Here is a 20,509-nt window from a genome sequence, read left to right as displayed (position 1 = left end):
AATTGCAAAAACACGTTTGTGGCGTTGAAAGGGAGTTTAGCGTAAATCCTTCCTTTCCAAGACTGATGTCAAAAAGTTTTTTCTGAAAGGAGATGAGGTTGTATCACCTCTCCAGACTGAATAAGTGGCGAGATGGTGCGATTCAGCTTATATGTTTTGGCTGTCCATCAGGACAAGGATCATTATTGTAGCTATTCAAAGGCTCAGGATTCTTATACACCAGGTTTTTTGTTCCACTGTTTGAATGTGTCTTGATTTGTGTTTTTCCTCTTCACTGTTCAGGCAGCTTAAGGAGTACTTAAGTACTCTTTATTTTCTAGTGTATTTACTAGTTAATAATATAATGAAGTGTGAAACAATATTACGAGAAATGTCAAAAACGCTTTCCGTGGAACATTATACTAAACTGGTATATATGCAAATTGCTTACGAGTGAATTCTAGAAGACAGTACTGCATGAGAATGGGCCCAGGGGTGAACCATTATTCTGTAGTATCTCACGAGGAGGCTTCTGTTTTCCGGAGTGCAGCATCCTTGTAAGAAAATATTAGTGTGACACTAGTTTTCTTTCAATCTAGGCACAGACTGAAGTTATAAAAGGATGGTGTACGTTTCACTCCCCCCCCCCACACCATTATTCTGGTTTCTGGCAAAATAGTGTGTGCTTATCAACAATGAGGCAAACATATAGAAATACTGCATTGTAATGAACACAATTGAGTTTTGTTTTTTAGTTTCTCCTCCCCAAGTTTGGAAAAGTGTGGGCCAGACTTACAGATGAACCAGAAGGTGTACAGTTCTCTACTAACTGGCAAAGGACTAACTGTAACTGAAATCAGTGCATCTTAGAGATCCATTCTTCATTGACAGAGAATGCAGCCAGCACATTATATTGAAACGAGTAGGAATTATTTCTATATAATGGTTTGCCTACATTCAAAAGAACATATGACTTTAGACCTCTTGGTCCATCCAACATATTAAAGGAGACAATACTTTACCTCAATGGGTTGTCTGTTGTGAAAAAGCATCCACAGTACAGTATACCTCTCTCTTAGACATCTCCACTGGAGACAATCCATTCCAATGTACAAATATCAGGGGATACCACATAGACTTTTCTCATTAGTCGTGTGATGCCCCTTTCATGAGATTTGGTTTCCCCCCCCCCCTTTAAATGAAAATCAGGCATGCCTTGTGTATATCACTGAAACCTTTCAGTTTGCTATATGGGGAAGGACTGTTTTAGAAAAAGTAGCTCAAAATTTCCTTGTTCACATGGGGCTAACTATTCTGTGTATAGTTCTCTGGCCATTTTTTCTTTAAATTAACATGGTGGATTATAAAACTAAACATTAGCTTCTTGATTCAAATAAGGTGTATTAATGATGTTTGATATTTGGGAATTTCAGAGTCAAAACATTCACTTATTTTGCTGAAAGCCTGTTGAAAATTAGCACTGTTCTTAGGTAACTGCTTAAAAGAGTACAGATTTGGGGCTATATTCAAGAGGGAGGGAGGGAGGGAGAAAGGGTATTGCCATCCTCAACATTGAAGGTGCAGTTATTTTGTTGTGTTTAAAAAAGTCACAATGGCAAGTAGGAAGGAAGTTGAAGGTCAGAAAAGTAAGTGCAAAGTCATTTTGCACATATCCAAATAGAATGGTACTCTTTAAATTGTGACATAGAATTGAACAATAGAAGAGAAAGCAGGAGCTTGATAAGGAGATCTCTGATTAAAAATGTACCTTGTTTGACAGCATCTTAGTAGGTTTATTTTCTATCACATATTTTTTTCTTTTAACGTAATATTCATTTATTGTATTAATAGTGAGGTATTAATAAGATTTCCAAGTTTGAACTGGGTAAATACAGTAATTTATGGTCATAAGCTGATTGTATTAATTTATGTTACATGCAAGTAAATGAAATTCAAAAAGTATGAAATTACAGTAACCACCAGGAGGCAGTGCATTACTGACTCCATCCATATTGGGAATCATCAGATGCAGGTAGCCAGATGTTATTTTACGGGGTTCAAACTCTCTAGCCAGAATTATTAATAGAGCCGTTTTTTTTCTTTATGTTATAAGTATAACTTATAAATATAACTAATATTGTCTGCATTGGAATGGACTGAAGGGACAGCCATATCAGTCTAAAACAAATTCTAGACATCGAGCATCAATGTAAAGAATTTATAATGAGAATTTAAAAGAATCTTTGAATTTTCAGTATTTTGAATGCTTCAGACCTAATTTTGTCTCTATGTGCTTTTGTTTAATTGAGAAAAAGATACCAATGTATTTCATTATAACCAAGAATATCTAGTCCAGAACATTTTTATGTAAAAGCTACACTAGTACAGAAATAGTTTTTAATTTGGAAATGGCTTGAACCCAGTGGCCTGTCAGAAATGCAGGCAGCAACATTTCAGGTCCAAAATGAAACATGGATATGCCTTCAGTTACATTACAGGAGAACTGAAAGAGTTCACTAGTCAAATGGTAAGTGTATGGTTTCAGAGTTATTCAATTTTAGCCACACACAATTCAGCTCTGTAACGCTCAGTTTAAAAGCCTAAGAAAACTATATCTTGCTGAGATTACAGATAATGTCTTGCCATTGTTCTGTCTTTCAAAATATTGAAATGCAGCAATCCAAACACACCTTCCAATCCTCTCTATTTCCCTCACTTCACTAAGCACACTACAGGAGCTTGTGATTTCTTGTAAAATATGAGGTTAGATTTTCCATATCTTACCTGTTGCTTGTAACTTCCTCCCTTTTCTTTTAATGTCTTCCTTGTTCTTCAGCTATTGAAATCTGAATTAAATACTCAATGCCTTTAGCATTAGCTGTGGTTTGAAAAACAATGAAAGCAGACAAAGGCATAGCAATAATTAAGCCATGTTTATTAAAGCACCTTTTATGTGGCTTTGCAATTAAATTTAATGGGTATCAAATATTGTTTGCTGCATTTATCACACTTAGGTTTCTTTTACTTCATTATAGCCCTTTGTTTAAGCAGGACTGCCTTCTAGTTAAATACTGATATGCTAAAATTATGTAGCACTGAAAACAATCTGGGGCACCAGACAGAGGATTTTGAGCCACTCTGATGCCCAAAATGAAAACAACAATACAGCAGCTTGTAAATAGATGCAAAAATGTGTGTGTCTCTCTCTCTGTGTGTATTATACATACATACATACATATTTCAGTGTAGGTGCTTTAATGCAATAATTTTTTTCTCTGTAAATGCACCAGTGCTGGCTTCCTTGCTTTTAAACGAAGAGCTAATATATTTGGTTAGAAAATAAAAACAAATATGCTGATTTCTGCAGACAAAAGAACACATCTTTAGAGTCATTGCAACACAAGATAGGCGGTGAAGAAATATAATAGATAGATATGACTTTATTCTTCAGCAGTCAGAGCATGCTCAAAATATTTCTAAAACAGAACAGTTTATTCCCTCTGGCTGTCAAACTAGCCCATCATCCCAAAGGGAACCTTGGACATTTCTGGAACCTCTGGGAACAGTTGTGTTTTGGGTAAGTGGGGGTACAATGATTGTTACTTATTGCTGTCAGGGGAACATCTCTGACCTTTGGTTAATCAAGGGTCAGGGAATCTGGGATGCGCTCTACTGAATTTCATTCCTTAAAGGAGTATGGCGTAAAAAGTTTAATAATCATCTGTCAAGCACTGTTAATTGCTGCTAATTATATTTTCAGCTCCGTAGCTCCTGTTTCAAAATTAATTTGTATGGAAGAAAGAATGGTACTTTTTTTTACATAGATTTGAACAACATCAGGGCTACGGTTCCTTCTGGTATTAGACACATAATACCAAGAAATCACTGAGTTAGAGAAAAACTCAAGGATGAACAGTAGCCAAAACAATTGGGTTGTTTCAAAAAGGGACAGGATATTAATATAATAAACATGATGTTTAAAGAAGGATGGATTAAAAAAACCTTTTAGTTTTGGTTATTAAGCGCATGCACCCGCTCCTTTGTGTCACCTTTTCGTCTGAGAATGTGGTGTAAGTATGCTGACTACAGCGAATAAATGACTTGGTAACCAGAATTTGACCCTGTTTTCCAATAGTTATAGCTTGTACGTAGATTATTTAATTTTTTCAGCTGTCACTGCTCCTGACATAGTTAAAATAGGGATGTATAAATATTAAGGACATTCAGTGCATTTTCCTCTGAGTTCAGACTGAAGATGATACTAAATTGAGATTCCAACTATGCGTTTGACCAGCTCAGATCCAAAGTCTTGCCCTTCCTTATGCAGATTTGTTTTATTTTGTTGTTTTGTTTAAAGTTACATATGATTATTCCCAACTCCATGAATGTTTCAAATCTGTGTTCTAAAATATAGAGGCCTTTTGAAAATGAAAAGGCACCATTTTCAGTTTTGCAGACAAGTCAGCGAGGTTGATATTGATCCATCTTTTTCTGGAGCCCCAGTGTGCCAGAAGGTGATACAGTAGAAAGTCCTTGCAAGTCTTCTGAGCCTTCTGTCTAATTTGGCAGAAAAACACAATGTAGGGCAACAAAAGAATGATCTTATAGCGAAAGAAATCTCCATCCCACCCTCCTCCTCCTTCCTCAGTCACAAAAAAGAGGCTTAATTTTTTCAGCTGCACACAATGATTTGATGCTCACTCTTGCATTGAAACAGTTGCTGTCGTAACAGGCAGGAAACAATTTTCTTTTAATTGCTGAAATCATTCGGAAGTGCTTCGTGTGCTGCTTCTGTGCAGCAGATGCTGCGCATTAATTGGCCTGTGTAGGACTGACCCAGGCTTCCTTACAGCAGGCCCAATATTAGGCACAGAGTTTAAATAGCTTATTTATTATTTTGGATAAGCTGACAAACCTGGTATGTTCTTGTATGTGCTGTATTTCATGGTCTGCTGTTCCAATGTCATGAGGGTTTCCAGCCCTGGTAATGTATTAGCAGCAGGTAAGCTCTAAATAACATCCATCAGGAGCCTTTTTTTCTTTCTCTTTCCCCCGCCTTCCTCCAGATATACCAATGACTGATGAACCTGTCTTTTGTATGAATGTTTAGCACAGTAGAAAGCCATATGCCACTGGCACAGTTTCCTGTGCATTCTTTCCAGTGGCTAGAGAGTATCGGGGTGGGGGGGATTCTCTTGCATTTGCATCCTGTCATTTATGAACAGTTTGCATTTTCCAAAATAGCTCCAGATTTTGCGAGTGTGTGTGTGTGTCTCATTGAAGCTGCAAAATGTGGGGTTTGGGGTTACATAAAGGCAATTTGACTTTTTCTCATTGTGTTCTTTAGCCAGGATATTAGAGCTGGTCCTTAATAGGAAATCTTGTTTTGTAACTCCCCGTCTGTTCTAAACAGACCTCACCCCATTAGAAGGTCCTCCCTTGTGTGGGAGGACCACAGCTGTTACCGTAAATCTCATCCAGTAACTGTATAACCCCCCATTTTGTGGTTCTGAAGGATGAAATTGAGAAATGGAATACGGTGCACTCATCCTTTACCTCTCCAATTTTAGACCCTTGCACATCATTTTCATGCTTTTATTCCAAATCAAACTACATTAGTGAGCAACACCACCCTCTGCACAATGTGTAGCATCAAAGACCCCTTTTTACATTGCTGACATTTTATTTCTTTCCTAAAGGGTGGGTGACTTCATCCCCTTCGCTCAAAATCTTGGCTGCTGCTGCTTCAAGGTTTCGTAGCTGATTCAAAAGACAGAAAAGATGGAAGTATTTTAAAATGGAATTTCCATAAAGCAAGCAAAGCTTAAATGTTAAAAAAGGAAAATAAAAAGCATACAGTATGACTTAAGAGGTTTCCATTTCTTTAAATCTTTGTGAAAGAAGTGGATCTCTCTTGTTATGATGGAGGCTTTAATAGAAATAAATGGATGAAATCATTAGCACAACAAAGCAAACTATAAGCTTGAGGATAAAAGTCTCTGGGGAAAGAGTCCTCTGAAAATAAATAGGACTTGATAGATTTCCATATCATTTATAACTTCCCTTAATTACACTTGGAAGACTTGCCAGTAAAACTGGAAAATTGGCAGCCTATATCCATTATAGCAATTTTGCCGACCATGGCAAGCAGCTGGCTTTACTGGATTTTATTTCCCATCACTCACAATTAATCATCAGCTGAAACTCTTCAGAACATAGCTATACTGTGACATTTGGGCCTCCTTAAAATGCTAAAATCTGCTGAGTAAATGGGCCGAGGTTCTTTCCTTCAAGCTAACTCATTTTGGTGCAAAGCAGACTGCTGCTTAATGAATGCCACTTTGATAATCAGATGCGAATGTGAACCTTGACCTGGTGTCAAAGGAGAGGATGCAGCAAGCTGGGCGAAAGATATGAGAGTCAGATCTACAAACTTTGCACCAATTAGACAGAGTGGAGAAATACATCAGTGCCGATTGGGTTTATCAAAAAGACTTGCAGGGCTTGTGACTGTTTTGTAAGCCTAACACTGGAGATACCCTGTCACAATAATTAGGTCTTGATGACTCACAAAAGTATTATGGAAGTGGGCTAGGCTCACAAAAATCTGCCTGAGACCATTTTTCATTGTACCTCTAAATGTCCGTAGAAGAACCATTAGCAATCTTTTATCGTTACTCTTTTTGGTTCAGAAACTCTGTTCTTTCAGTTTCCAATAATTATTTGTTCAAGAAGCACTGCCATATTTTAATCCTTTTTGCATAACCTTCAAGACTGTACAAATCCTCAGTTGCTGCATTTAACCCCACATTTTGTTTTCAGTTGCTATAATGAAAAGTTAATACTTTAAAAATGGAATTTGAAGAAATTTGATGCAAGAAGCCATTGAATGTCTGATGTTACTCTTCATTTTTAGGATGAAATATTTAAATACAGTATAAATATTTTTCATATTTAGCTTTAATCCTAGCACGTTCAATTCTGTTTCTTCCAAATAAAAATATGTATTTGAAACATTTGTCTTTTTTAAACATCAGAGAATTTAAGGCTGAAATTGGTATCATGAATAAGAATTTTTTGGGTTATTCTTGATACTCTCTCCTTCCCTCATTTCCAATCTTCATTAAAACCACAATTGATATATGAGATACATTTTAATCAGAAGAGGAATTAATTGATACAAACTATACCATAGGGTCTGATTTTCATATATGTGTACTTTTATGCCAGCTCAATATCTTTGGAAAAGTTGCTGGGTTTTTAAAAGCTGAACTTAATCCTTAAATGAGGAAAGAGGATATTTTAGAGATCTCTTAAGATATTCATTTTCCGGCTTAAATAATACAGGCAGGCAAAAAGATACACACAATTATGTAGTGAAAGAAACTGAACAAAGCCCTAGAGAATGAATGAAATAGGAAATTGTGAGATATTGAGGACTAATTTTAGGATTTGCTGTTTTGCAACACAGTAGGAAGAAAAGACTACAAAGGATTGACATAAAGAACAATTATTAAATGTGGTTGCTTTAAGTGACACTTTCCACCAAAGCCATTTTAAACAAATTAGCCATTATTAGAAGTAAAGCCACAGTGTTTAAACATTGGCTATCTATGGAAATACAGTCCCCCCCCCCTTAAAGTAGACAGTTAAATAAGTGAGTTTATCTCCAAAGGCTTCCAACTATTATTATTTGCTCTTTTCCCAAACAAAGATTTCTTTTAAAATTCTTTTTTGAGAACTCCATTGCAAAACTCAGAAAAGCTCAGTTTTAAAGGACAGCTGACTTTTGAGACATACAAATAAGACTGCCTTAAAATATAAAACAAATTAGTTCCTATCTTTACCCACCGCATAATTCTCTCATGGAACAGAGGGTGTTAATTCAGTGGGAAGATCTGTACAATTTGTCCTGCCCATATATTTACGTAATTCACACAGAGCTTTCAACCTTAAAAAAGAAAAGCATGCCTATATTTCCAGGGGAGATGGCTTATAGTGTAATATTCTGGCTTGGAAAACACATTGATTGGTCCTATTCAGAGGTCAATTTCACATATAACCAATTTTCTGTTAAGAGTATCATGTTCAAGTAAACCACTGTGTATGTACCACCAATATGTGGTGAATATTTGTATTTCTGTTTGTTCTGACAAAAGGTTCTGATGGCTTCCCAGCTATGTATGTAATGAAATCTGTGTATATCACGCATGTTAGTATGGAGGAAAAGATGGGAGGCAAGGAAATGCATGGGAGGAGCATGACCTGTTGCGCATAAAGCCTTGTGGCTCATATATTAGTCTCAAAGGACTTGGTAAACTTGCAGATGGAATTTATAAAGTCCTTTTTGTAACTAAAACAAACAATGAGAAAATCCTAAATGTTAACCGTGGCCCATGTTGTACTAGCACAGCATCTTCTCAACTAGTAGATAATCGCTGAAACCTTCTGGGTCACATCACTTCACTTATAAACTAATATAGATGGGAAGCTAATGTCACAGAAGTAGGATAACTAAATGCCCATGCCATTGTGTAAACAAATGCATAATTCAAGATTAGAAAATGGCAGGTTTTTTTTTAACTGTCTCTTATATTGTAGTGAATATTTAATTTTTGTACCATAAGTTGATTGTAAGCATGACAGGAATATTATTTGTTAATATATTTTAAATGTTTTTCTTCAGAAAGAATCAGAACTGCAAATGTAAATTTCAAATACTATTAAAAAATATAGTATAGCAGGGCAACTTATATAAATTGTGTGAATGGAAAGAAGGCACAAAAACAATAAAACCTGCTTGAAAAGATATAAACTATTTAGAGAAATTTCACTAATTTGCACCCTTCTCCTTGATATTTTAGACTGCTGCATGCAGGGAAACATTAAGCAGTATAAGCCCACACATGCACATAAGTATATAATTGGATATGGTGCAGCTCTGAATTTGCTTGCCTGACTTTGTATAATATCTAAAATAATTTCAGTATTGAATGCCTCATAGTCAGTGCTTATTCTCTACAATGTACAATTTTGTAATGAGAATTTTATCTAATAGGCTATAGATGGTGGTTCTTCTGTACAATTTGCTTCCTATATATATGCATAGGTTGGAACTGATTATATTTTGACTTCTACGGATTTAAATTAGTAAGAATTTAGTCACGATTTACTTATTAATTTCAGTGAATTTGCTTTACACATGACTAAACAATGTAAGTATTAAAAATGTGCAGGGAGCCTGATTTCTTATAACCCTAACTCTGTTAATTCACCTGATATTTCAGACCACTTTACGGAAGAATGTTAAACCATTGCTGTCAATGGTTTGGGAATAGCACTACAAAATCTCCAAGGCAAATGAGAACCCTCTTTTGCTTTATATTCTCTCTTTCCATTCCCCATCCTCCAATCCACTTCAGAATCGTGTTGGTTCAGAGTGGATGGTATGGTCCATATTGTCTTCTTCAGAAGCAGTTGTTTCGAAGAGAATATTAGAGACAAAGATAGCATTTGTCAGTAACGATATTTAATCATTCTAAGGATTGTGCTGAATCTCATCTATAGCTGCATGTTTATCGGGTAGATGGAATTGCATTAGAATTCATATTGGATCACTAGCTGTCTTGTTTTCCTCTACTAGCAGGCTTCAAACAGGTAGAATTGGAAACGATTACATTGTTGTGAACAAATACAAAAGTAGGTGTTGTTATTTTGAGTTCTTACTGCTTTCCTTCTTTTTCTCTAAATGTGGGAGCTTTTTTGGTTGCCATTTGTGTGCTATGACAGAATTAACTTAAAAAATAAGAGAATTTTGTATTGAGAAATGCTGTTTTTTAAAAAAAAAAAAATATATAACTTCTGTAAATTAGTTTTAACAGTACAATTCTAGTTTGCTAAGTATGGGAGGGACAAGATGAACCTCTCATCAGGAACTGTATATATATTTTCTAGTTTTTTCCTTACCACCAGAAGAAGCTGAAAAATGGCCTCACCTAGCACTATCTAACCCAGCCTTTCTCAATCTTTTTACCCTGGAGGAACACTTGAAATGGTTTTCACATCTCAGGGAACCCCTACATAAAAAATTATATCTACAGCTCATGAAGTTAAAAAAAATGTCTGTTTCAGAAAATAGCATAACATATGTCTGTTTTCCCAAGCATTTGTAGGGCAACAACTGCACTACGACTAAACTGATTTCTGATTAGGTATTGTGTTGTTATATTTTAATTTTGATAAATGTCTGTAATTGCTACATTAAATGCTATATTTTTATTCTTATTGTGCTCTGATTTTAGGAAGTTTTTAATTTTTATTTTCTCCCATGTACTGCTCTGGCCTTTGCTGGGAATAAGGACAATATACAAATGAATGGATTATGAAGTTTGTTCTTATTCTTACTTATAAGCAGAGGTTTATGTGTATCACCTCCAGAATATGCATCTTTCTGTTACTTGGATGTAACTGTGGAATGCATAAATAACCTTGGTCATGGTCAGGATCTACATTTGTCTTACTGTGTGAAGTGGTTGCTTGTTGTTAATTCATATTTGTTGGGTTTGGTGAAATGGTGGTTTGGTTCCTTGCAAAACGGCTTGCAAGGATTATAAAGAATGTTAAATAAAAATAAATGTCACTGAAAAACAAGCAAATTTCAGTGATGATTCCTACAAAGAAGTTGGGGGAAAAGGACCACGGGGGATGGGGCAAGAAGAGAGTCCCACTGAGCAGGTTTTCCTTCTCAGGAACCTTCTCAGGTGGTTAAAATTCTTGGCAAAATGGAGATAAGGGAACAAGGCATGAACCACATCTGGGTGGCTCTTTTTGCTATTATTGATTCTGACAGATTAGTTTGCCAGGTCCAGGGTGGTGTTACCCATTTCCAGTGATGTTTCTTGTTAATTAAAGTACACTGGATAGAAAGTTTCCTCTAATTTAGCCCATCATACCCCAGTAGCACCTTTTATTGTTACCACTACTGGAAGAGTCATGATAATGTGATATGTTGGTCACAAGAGGATCTTTATCTCACTCTCAAAAGTAGCATCCTGTGATGCCTACCTCAATCTAATCCCCTCTCCAGGTGCAATAAAATACAATCCTAATATCAATAATTAATTAATAATTAAATATGTGAAGGATATTTTACTCATTATTCAATCAGTACATCATTTTATGATACCATCAGCCTGTGGGTCCTGGGGGGTTAGATAGGAAAAATCTGTGAAAAGTGTATAAAAAGTCATTTTAAAAAAATCTCTTAATTTTCTGAAAGAATGAAACAGCTTAATGGTATTTTTTTATTTTAATTTTTTAACATTGGTGCCATCTATTGCTTTTACTAGGTTGGAGAAGGTCAAGAAATTTGCGTGATTGAAGCTATGAAAATGCAGAACAGTTTGGTTGCTGCTAAAACTGGCAAGGTATGTCTAGTTACACACCAGTGTCTTATAATACTTGACAGGTTGACCATATAGTTATTTAAAGAAAGCAAAGTATTGTTCAGAAATCTTAAATTCTGGCATTAGTATTTAATCACAGGGCATTATACTGAAACTGTAGTGACAGACCAGGCCTTGGATTACCAAAATGTTTAATGTTTTGTCTTGGCTGCAACACTTCTCATCCAGATTTAGTGCTAGCCAAAATCTACAATAATTTGGTTAAGAACATACAGTATATATTGGAGCAGGGTTTTAGAAATCATCGTACATGCTTTTGTAATTTTACAATTTGATTGCAGCTATTTTTGCTTATGTCATAAATTTTTCCCAGTGTATCAGACAGATATCTAAGACTCACAGAATGGAGCCTAATAACTGTGAATATCGTTAACCGTAATCTCCTGACCTTTCCTGTGTGAAATTTTCAAAGTGGCTTGTCCCAATAAGCAGTCCTCACATTTTTCAGACTGTAGTGATATAGGTATACAGATATATAGTGGTATGTTATATATATATATACACACACACATACACATATACATATACACACACACATATACATACATATGGGAGAAAATAATGCATAGTAATTGATTTATTTAATGTTAAGTTGCCTTTGTGTAACTTTGTGTAATATGGATATTGAATTCGAGTTGAGGCCCTGGGGATAACCGTTGCAGCAACCCCCATCTTCTCTTACTGGGCATGAACTGACAAAGCTCCTCAGGCGCATCATATACTGCCCGATCCTCATGAAACAGGACTTTGAGTTTGCAAACTGGGAAGGGGATTGGCACCAAGAAAGCTATGAAAGGGTCAATACTTGGGGCAGACTGGGTAACCTGAACTAGTGGTGCTGCTGGAAAAGGAGACAGATACGAAGCTCTACTGGAGTGGAAGGCAAAATGGAGAAAGTGGCCAGACAGCCGAGAGTTTGCAGAGTAGCAGTCATAGGTTGCTTATTTGCCCAGGATTATGGGATTCTTGGGTACAGTCAAAATTTAACAGCAGCAGCCTCAGTTCCTGGATCCATGCTGGGTACCTGGGAGGGCTTTATATGGAGGTGCCTGGCTGAATGTCTGATTTAGTCATAGCTTTTTCACATAAGCACTTGAAATGATGTACAGTAAACTGTACAATGGTATCAAAGACAAGCAACAAACAAAACCATCGTTACGTGCGAGATTCTAGATGAGCCTTTCCCAGCCTTGGACTTGTCCCATTATTCTTCAGCGAGTGTGGCTGTTGCCTGACTTTTACAAAGCCACCTTTTATTTTGTGGATGTGTCTGTGCGTGTGCACACATGTGTGCATTTATAGAACTGGAATAAAATCCTTTCTTTCTTACTAGAGTTGGACTAGCATATTTTATGTTTGTCCTGCCTTTTGTTCACAAGCTCAAAACATTTTTATGTTCATTCAGAGATCAAAATGAATGTTTAAGATACGTTTTAAGACTGTGAGATGGGCCAGTATGTAAATTGATCTAATAAATAAATAAATAACAAAGGCAGCAGAAGAATTACGTAAATTCAAGTACTGCCGTGAGTTTAGAAAAGCAACAACCAAACCCAAGAAAAGATGGAAGAGCCCATAGGGACCACCCCATGTAGCTTCTTGCATCCTGCTTTCTGCATAGTGGTTTAAATGATCAGAAATTTATAAACAGCAAACATTGATTGATTGATGCAGTGTCTGGATAGAAATGAAAGCATGCAAAATGAGGCAACTTGTCTAAAGATCTTCCAAAAGACACTTTTAGGTATCCGTGGTTTCATGTACGTTTAGACATTTTAAATGGGAATCCACTATGCCTGAGCTTAGGGTGTGCAGGCCGTTGGCAAGGGCACTCTACTTAGGGCAATGCCATGACTGGCACACGCCTTCGAATCTGTCCTGTGAGGAACTGAGGCCGTCACGTCTTCACAAAGGCTCACTTCAGGCCCTTCAAGGGACTTTTCAGTTCTTCACATACAAACACACCCACCCAGACACAAAGATATGCACATACTGTGCTTACGTACAGAAGACGCTTGGGCCAGGCAGAGCGAGTAGGCAGGGCCGCCCTGGGTTGTGGACAGAGTCCCTTCTCCAGGTACAGCTGACTGCAATTTTGAAAGAAATGTGTGTAGAATCAGTTTATTTCTCTGTGCTGCAGGTGAAAGCGGTACACTGCAAAGCTGGTGATACTGTCGGGGAAGGAGATGAACTTGCAGAATTGGAATAAATCATTTCTTTTTAGTCTTACCACAGCCGGAGCAGCATGTTTTAGGGTCAGCTAGAAATTAAAATGAATGTTTATGAAAGCAAAAGAATTATGTAGACTCAAATACTGCTGTGCCTTTTTACAAAAAAACAAAACACAAAAAATGCAGCGAGATAACTTGCACAAAATACGGAGGTCACTCTGCACAATTTAAATTAATGATTCCCTGAATCCCAGACTTCACTCCTTTGTTATTATTTGTATATATGAAATTTGTAATTCTTTTCATTAGATCTATTTACATGAACAAAATAAAATCAACATTTTGACATATAAACTATGTGTGGTGTTTAAAGTTTTTAAGACGCGATGGAGACGGACAGATGACTGAGAATATTTTCTGACAAGCTGACAGTCAGAGCAACCTGAGTCTAAGGTTTTCCTACGCAATCTGAACTTCCATGTAAGGTGCTTGACTGTAGAGGACCTTCGTTGGTGACACTATGGGACTAGCTAACAGACCTTCTGTTCCATCCAGCAAAGGTCGAAATTCAGCTGTAAGAGCCCTCTACAGGTTACCAGATTCCAACACACGGATGAAGAATGCACATGAGGTTTTTGATTGGGCAGCTTACCAGAGAACAACTAAGGTGGCAGCAGATGAAGGCGCAGCATACTAACCCCCTCCTTTCTCACTATATACCATTTTTATAAAAATGAGTAAAGGTCAGTTAGACATACAACAAACGCTGTTTATGCTTCACTTGAATATTTTATTCATGTACTGTATAGAGTTTAGCTCTTTGGAATTTGCTCCATTTAAGAAAGTCTAGATATAATTCAAATAGAGGTGCCTACATGTTTCAGGCCTTCTATAATAGAAAGTCCATTCTTTCTAAACAGTTTTACAAGTCATCTTATTCTTTAAAACCAACAACAATAGAAGAATTTTATCAAATTTTAAATCACCAATACTATACAATTAACAATAATTTTATTTAAGAAGTTCCATATTCTTAAGAAAAGCAGAATGATGTATGAAGAATTATATATTGCAAGAAGTCAGTGGGGGAAAAAAGACAGTGGAAATGGGTACAACATTGGATACACATCCAATGTTGTACCCATTTGTATGAGGTACCCAATTAATGTGTAATTGGTTACGCAGTAATGGTAAAAATGCCAGAATATTGATGATTCAGAACTCCCAACCAACAACAAGCAATACAGTCTTAAGTAGCTGAAGACAATATTAAGAGGCAATTTATATATACTAAAATCAATAGCTGAATAAAAATCTTCATTAACCAGAAATGGGCCCTAGGAAATGAAAAAATAAGGAGTCTCATACCAGTATCACTTCTCTCTCCGCCCTCCAATCTTGTGTTCATGTGCCACCACATATTTGGGAGGTGATATGACTACCTGACTATTGGTAGTATTCTAACATCATTGAAATTAAAGAAACATCCTATATAACCAAACCAAAACAATGCTTCATATCATGAGTGCTGGTGTTCATATCATGTTTTCAGCATCCTGTTCACTTGGAAGTTACTGAAAAGCAGATGGCTTGACTCTGAGGGCATCTCTCAGTTGTTTGATGGACTTTTCCCCCAGGCCCACTTTTGGCTGATATGGAAGTTGTACAGGCACACACACAGTCGTCTTGATGTAGTTTAGAACCGAAGTATGGTAAAATAAGTAAAGTTAACTATATTCTGATGAATACTGCATTTCAGCATAAAATAGTAAAGGTGTTCTTCAGCACCTTGGTAGATGTTCATATTATTAACCTGAAACATTGTTTCAGCTTCTATTCTCTGCTTTCCCGTAACACATATGAAAGCTTATGATTCCCAAAGGAATCATAGTTATCATAGTAAGGGAGATGCATCCACTCTGGCTGATAAGTAGTGGTGCTATAGACGTAACATTCCAGGATGTTGTTAATCACTGAGCTTCCTTCAGTCATGCTACTTTTACTTTCCCACTCAACTACCTCAACTCTCACTGGAGTACGCTGATACATGTTTGGGCACCCTTCAAATTCATCAAGGAATTGCAACATCTGATCATCAACAAAATACATTTCTCCAGTGACACGGTGCCCCTTTCCTGGATTATTCAGCAAATAAGGAATATTATATTTCCCCGCAATAACTAGTGGGTATTTCTCCACTGTGAGTCCTCTGCCCTGGAATTTGGATGTCCCATGAACACCATTTATCATGTGGTGGTAGTTTGGTTGCCCTTTCTTTAGGGTTCCATAGATGAAGACTTGGACCATTCTTCCAACTGAAGGAACTGTAAGAAAGCAAGAAAGCATTAATTTTTGCATTAGCAGGCTTTTTAAATCTCACCCTTTCAGCAATACATTCACTTGCTTAAAACAAGGCAACACTATAAACTATTTCTCACATTCTTGTTAAAATTTGCAAAAAAATTATGACCACAGTGAAAATAAAGAGGAGTTGATTACTGTTACGGATATTTGATAACTTCCTAGTTAGAATAGGTTAGTTCCTCCATAAAGTTCTATTTGGTCCTGCAACTGCATGAAAAAGTTTTATGAATTGGGCTAAATAGCCATGTTCATGATTCCAGTCCTTTCTGTCCCCATGATCTAAGCTAAATAAAGGTCACTTCTCTCTCCATGCAATCAGGTAACTGTGCCCAGTTATGCAGAGAATGGTATATTACATTCCTCCAGAGAAGCCAACAATTACTACCAACAATTATTGCAGATCTTCAGATTACTAGCCTCTACATAGATATCCTCAGTAAAAGAATATTAACATCTCAGAAAATAAGACAATTTCAAGTGCTTATGCCTACAGAACAATAACTTTGCCTTTGTATAATTAAACAGAACAAAGGAAAAAACAGAAAAAGAAAAAGAAAAAAGATCAAAATAATAAAAAATGCTTATGTAAGGGCTTCCCATACCTGTATAAAAAGTTCTACTTAACAGTTTCAATAAAGAGTGGACTATCTCTAATCCTCCATACATAATTTATGTCTGTGAGCAGCTTGCTCAGAGGTTGCAAGTCATATTAGGTCTTCAGTCCACTGACTAATTCAGTCAACTGAGTAATTGGGGTCATAAATTATCTTTTCAGTGTTGAAGGACTAAGGGGAAGATAGACACACCGTTAACTGTCTTTCTCTATGCTAGAATATACATGGAGTAATAGGGCTCCACATACTTCTACACAGAGAAGGTTAAAAAGGAGGGTGGCTTATAAAGGGATGTAACATCTGGTGGCCTCTTGAGATGCATTTCATCCTTAAATGGGACAAGTTCTCTACTACTTGTAATAAAGAATACAAAATGTAGTTTGTGTAGTACTGAATAATACTGTTACCCAATTCAGCCATTGAGCCTATTTGTCAAGTGAACTCAATCAGCCAGATTGTTTTTAAAAGTGAAGAAAATGCCACTAAAAGAAGTAGGGGGTTGACTTTCACCTTTTCTCTGTGTGTATTATATTTCATCTTTTGAGACAGCTGTTCTAGCACAAAGAAAAAAAATCTTATATTTAATGAAGTCACAAGATTGATCCCCATACACAGTAACGTCTTTCTCTCTTCCCAATGGCTTTGTTTAACTAAAGCTCAATATACCTGATGCTCCCAGGATTTTGCTCTGACAAAAACTGCCCAGGAAAGAGTATTTCTGTTTTTGCTAGCACAACGATGTAATCTCTAATTATCAGATGCAGAACAGCCTTTCTCAGGCTGGTGCCCTCTAGATACGTTAGACCACAATCCATCCCATCACCCCGGATGGAGGTGATAATATAATGATTATTCAACCCATCTGGAGGGTAGTAGATCAGGAAAAGGTAATGGAAATACTTTAAAAGGTGAGCAGAACACCTGAAGCTGAGTTTAGACTGCAAGAGAAGCTTAATTACACATCAACCTAATGTTTCTTCCAAAACCTTTCTCTTTTTTCCAATTCATTTGTTAGAACATGTGTTGTGCATTGTAATTGTATTAAAATTGGCCTTGTAACAGTCCACGAGGCTTACAGGTGAAGCAGCAAAATGAACAAATAAAAAAATATACATTTTTGTGGGTTTGGTTAAGATTCGAGCCTCAGTTGCTGGAGCTCCATCTTTCCTCCTAATGAGAAACTTGATTTGCACATGTGTGCACTTATGTGTGGGTTCAGGGCATGGGGGAAGGTTATGCATGTGTTGGGAAGGTGTTTGTATACATATACCAGTTTGCATCCATGTACCTGTAGGAGGAGATTTGTTTTTGTATCTATGCATGTTGGTAGGCATGAAGTTTTCCCTAGTCCTTGATGTCCTGTCAGGTCAAAGGTTAACTTATTGTTTGGCCATTTAATGAATTGTTGGCACCTTTCAAGCTACAGTTCCCAGAATTCCTTAGGAAAACATGTGATAATTAATGCTATGTAAGACTGTAGAATAGACTGGTTATCAGTGCAGGTCTGAGTAGACAGTGACAAAGCCAAAGTAGCAAACTGCATAGAAAACCACAACAGGCAACTGCCTCTGATCAGGGATTGCTCTACCTCCACACAAACTTTTTATTCATTCTTTTTTTCCTCCTTTCAAATTTTGTCTCAGAGCACTGTCTGGAAGTTACAAGCATAGTATGAACGTGTCAACTTTGTGTTCCCTAGTTCAACTTCTACCTTAGCCGTGAAATCACTAGTTGAAAGCCAATGCAGCATAATGATGGTGCCATCTTTTCAAAATACTATAATGATTTGTTCTGCTTTTTCATAAACATTTAGCTCATATATACTTATCCTTCATGATATGAAACAGTTCAGGGTTGTATTCTTCCACAAAGATAAGAATTTAATGATGGTTGCTCTAACTCCCTTTTAGAACAAAAATATCATTACTTTCCAGATTGTGTTTTGTGTCAGAAATGCAGACCCTTCTAGAAGAAATTTGGCCCACCAAGGATTGAAAAAGAATCAAACATGCAGTTAATTCCCATGGAGGGTGGGTTAGGGTACTCATGTTCACTTTGAATTCTAAAAAGTGAATTGTAAAACAAATTATTCACAATCAAGAAGTTACTTGCCAGAGTAAGTATAAAAAAGGAATTGAACATGTATATTAAAAGCTTCATAGCAAGTATCCATCTGCAAAAGATGTACTTTATTTACATTATGCAGTTTCTTCACTGGGACATGGATCTATATTTTAACAAAAGATAATGTTTTTTTCCCCCCCTCACAAAAGAAAGAAGTAAGTTCCTTCATCGTCACATATCGAAGAGAGTTGAAGCTTTGGTTATTCTGTTACGAAATTTATTCCAGGAGGCAAAAAAGTCTCCAAGGCTTTGCTTAAAATATGGGAATACAGTTTCCCTTTTAGATCCTGCTTATTGTCAAGCTATTTCATAGTGAGAAATAGCCCATGAGGAAACTACATTTAAAATAAGGCCCATATTTTTAGAGGAAATCCTTCAGCAGCTTGTTCAACCTCCCCACTCCCTAGCTGTTTGGAAGAGTGAAACCGAGCATACAAGATGGATAAACCTGGGTTACACACAACCATACTGCTCAGCTCCTCCCATATTGGTTTAGCTCACAGAGACATGTAATTTCACATCAGGAATACTGATTTGTATTTTATACCACAGACACTGATTTTATCGCCCTCCACAAAACTAAACTAAACTAAACCTAAACCTAAAACTAAACACAACACAACACTAAACTAAACTCTACATATCCATGTTTCTGAAATGACACAGAAGAATGGGAAATCAAGTGATTGATCATGCCATGCTGAAACCCAAGTTTTTGGTCATATTTCACTTGCACTGTTTATCATGGGGGTTCAGGCACCATCTTCCAGGTGGTTAGGAAAGGGTGTTACAGATTTCAATTAATGGGGAATTATGTGCAAGTAACATCCCCGTAGCCTTAAGGGCACATTATGTTTGTTGCTTCAGAACCAGCTCTGGTCCCCTCTGTTGGCTTAGCTCTGGCTTGGATGCAGAAAGATTGACAGCCATCTTCTGTTTCCCCTGCACTGGAAAACCAACCAGCCTATGTTTTTTCCATAGCTACCCCTGCTTAAATGGTGGGGGGGGGGGGAGAGAAGTGTGGCATCTGGAATTCTTTTGTTTTCTTTCTCTTTTGTGTGGAGCAGAGCAAGGGAACTTGGTGGCTCCCATCCCAAGCAATCTTCAGTATCCTGTGCCTGGTGCTAATCTGCAGGCATTGTTTAAAATGCATCTCCCCTCCAGCCACTGCTGTACCCTGCAATCATAGTTGCAGCTATTAGGAAAAGTGCCAGGTTGCAAACTTGCTTGCATGGTATCCTTTCATGCAAAGGGATACCATGATGATGATGTTGTTGTTAACCAGACAAATGTACACAAATGTGGATGCTAACTTTTAACCTTTTGTGTGTGTGTGTGAGTGGGGTGTGAAGGGATTTTGTTGCTCCAGGACTCACAGTTGTTTATGGCAGGGGACTGAAGGGATTTTGTTTTTGTTTTTTGCACTTTCCTATTGGTCAACTGATGTAAGAATGTTGATCACTGGAGTTGGTTATGATCCACCTGGCCTTTGTGTTCTGAGAATAACAAGTGAGAATAACGGCAGGTCAGCTTTAAACTGGCTTTGGAATTGGGGATCATAGGACTTCTGGTGGGGACATGGCCAACTGAACAGCTGTGTCCACGAGCTCTGGGGACAGAACTGACAATGCGGCGGTTTTTTGGGCTCAGGCAAGCTTTCCCCCAAAGCCTAGAGTGTTTTCACGGACAAATAAAACACTCGGAATCATCCCATCTGCTCTCCAGAATGGCGACTTGTAGCCAGAAAATCGCAAACAGCATCTGCGCCAATCTGGTAGGAGCTGACCATTTC

At 37.1% G+C, this 20,509-nt stretch overlaps 2 protein-coding genes across 4 annotated transcripts in view; one reads left to right on the top strand and one right to left on the bottom strand.

Moving 5' to 3' along the window:
* Positions 1–13,963, top strand: part of PCCA (propionyl-CoA carboxylase subunit alpha) — a 269,485-nt gene extending 255,522 nt beyond the window's left edge. For both annotated transcript variants that reach the window (XM_063304813.1, XM_063304816.1), the window contains 2 exons: positions 11,328–11,405; positions 13,585–13,963. In XM_063304813.1, the coding sequence (XP_063160883.1) occupies positions 11,328–11,405; positions 13,585–13,653 (147 nt within the window). In that variant the 3' untranslated portion in view covers positions 13,654–13,963. The remainder of the gene's footprint in view (positions 1–11,327; positions 11,406–13,584) is intronic.
* A 646-nt stretch (positions 13,964–14,609) lies between these two features.
* LOC134498644 (protein O-mannosyl-transferase TMTC4-like) overlaps positions 14,610–20,509 on the bottom strand; it is a 79,965-nt gene continuing 74,065 nt past the window's right edge. For both annotated transcript variants that reach the window (XM_063304802.1, XM_063304805.1), the window contains one exon: positions 14,610–15,939. In XM_063304802.1, coding sequence (XP_063160872.1) covers positions 15,449–15,939 — 491 coding nt within the window. In that variant the 3' untranslated portion in view covers positions 14,610–15,448. The remainder of the gene's footprint in view (positions 15,940–20,509) is intronic.

The sequence above is a fragment of the Candoia aspera genome, chromosome 5 (assembly GCF_035149785.1).
Source record: "Candoia aspera isolate rCanAsp1 chromosome 5, rCanAsp1.hap2, whole genome shotgun sequence".
NCBI classification, from domain to species: Eukaryota; Metazoa; Chordata; class Lepidosauria; order Squamata; family Boidae; genus Candoia; species Candoia aspera.
This window is presented reverse-complemented; position numbering and strand designations above follow the sequence as displayed.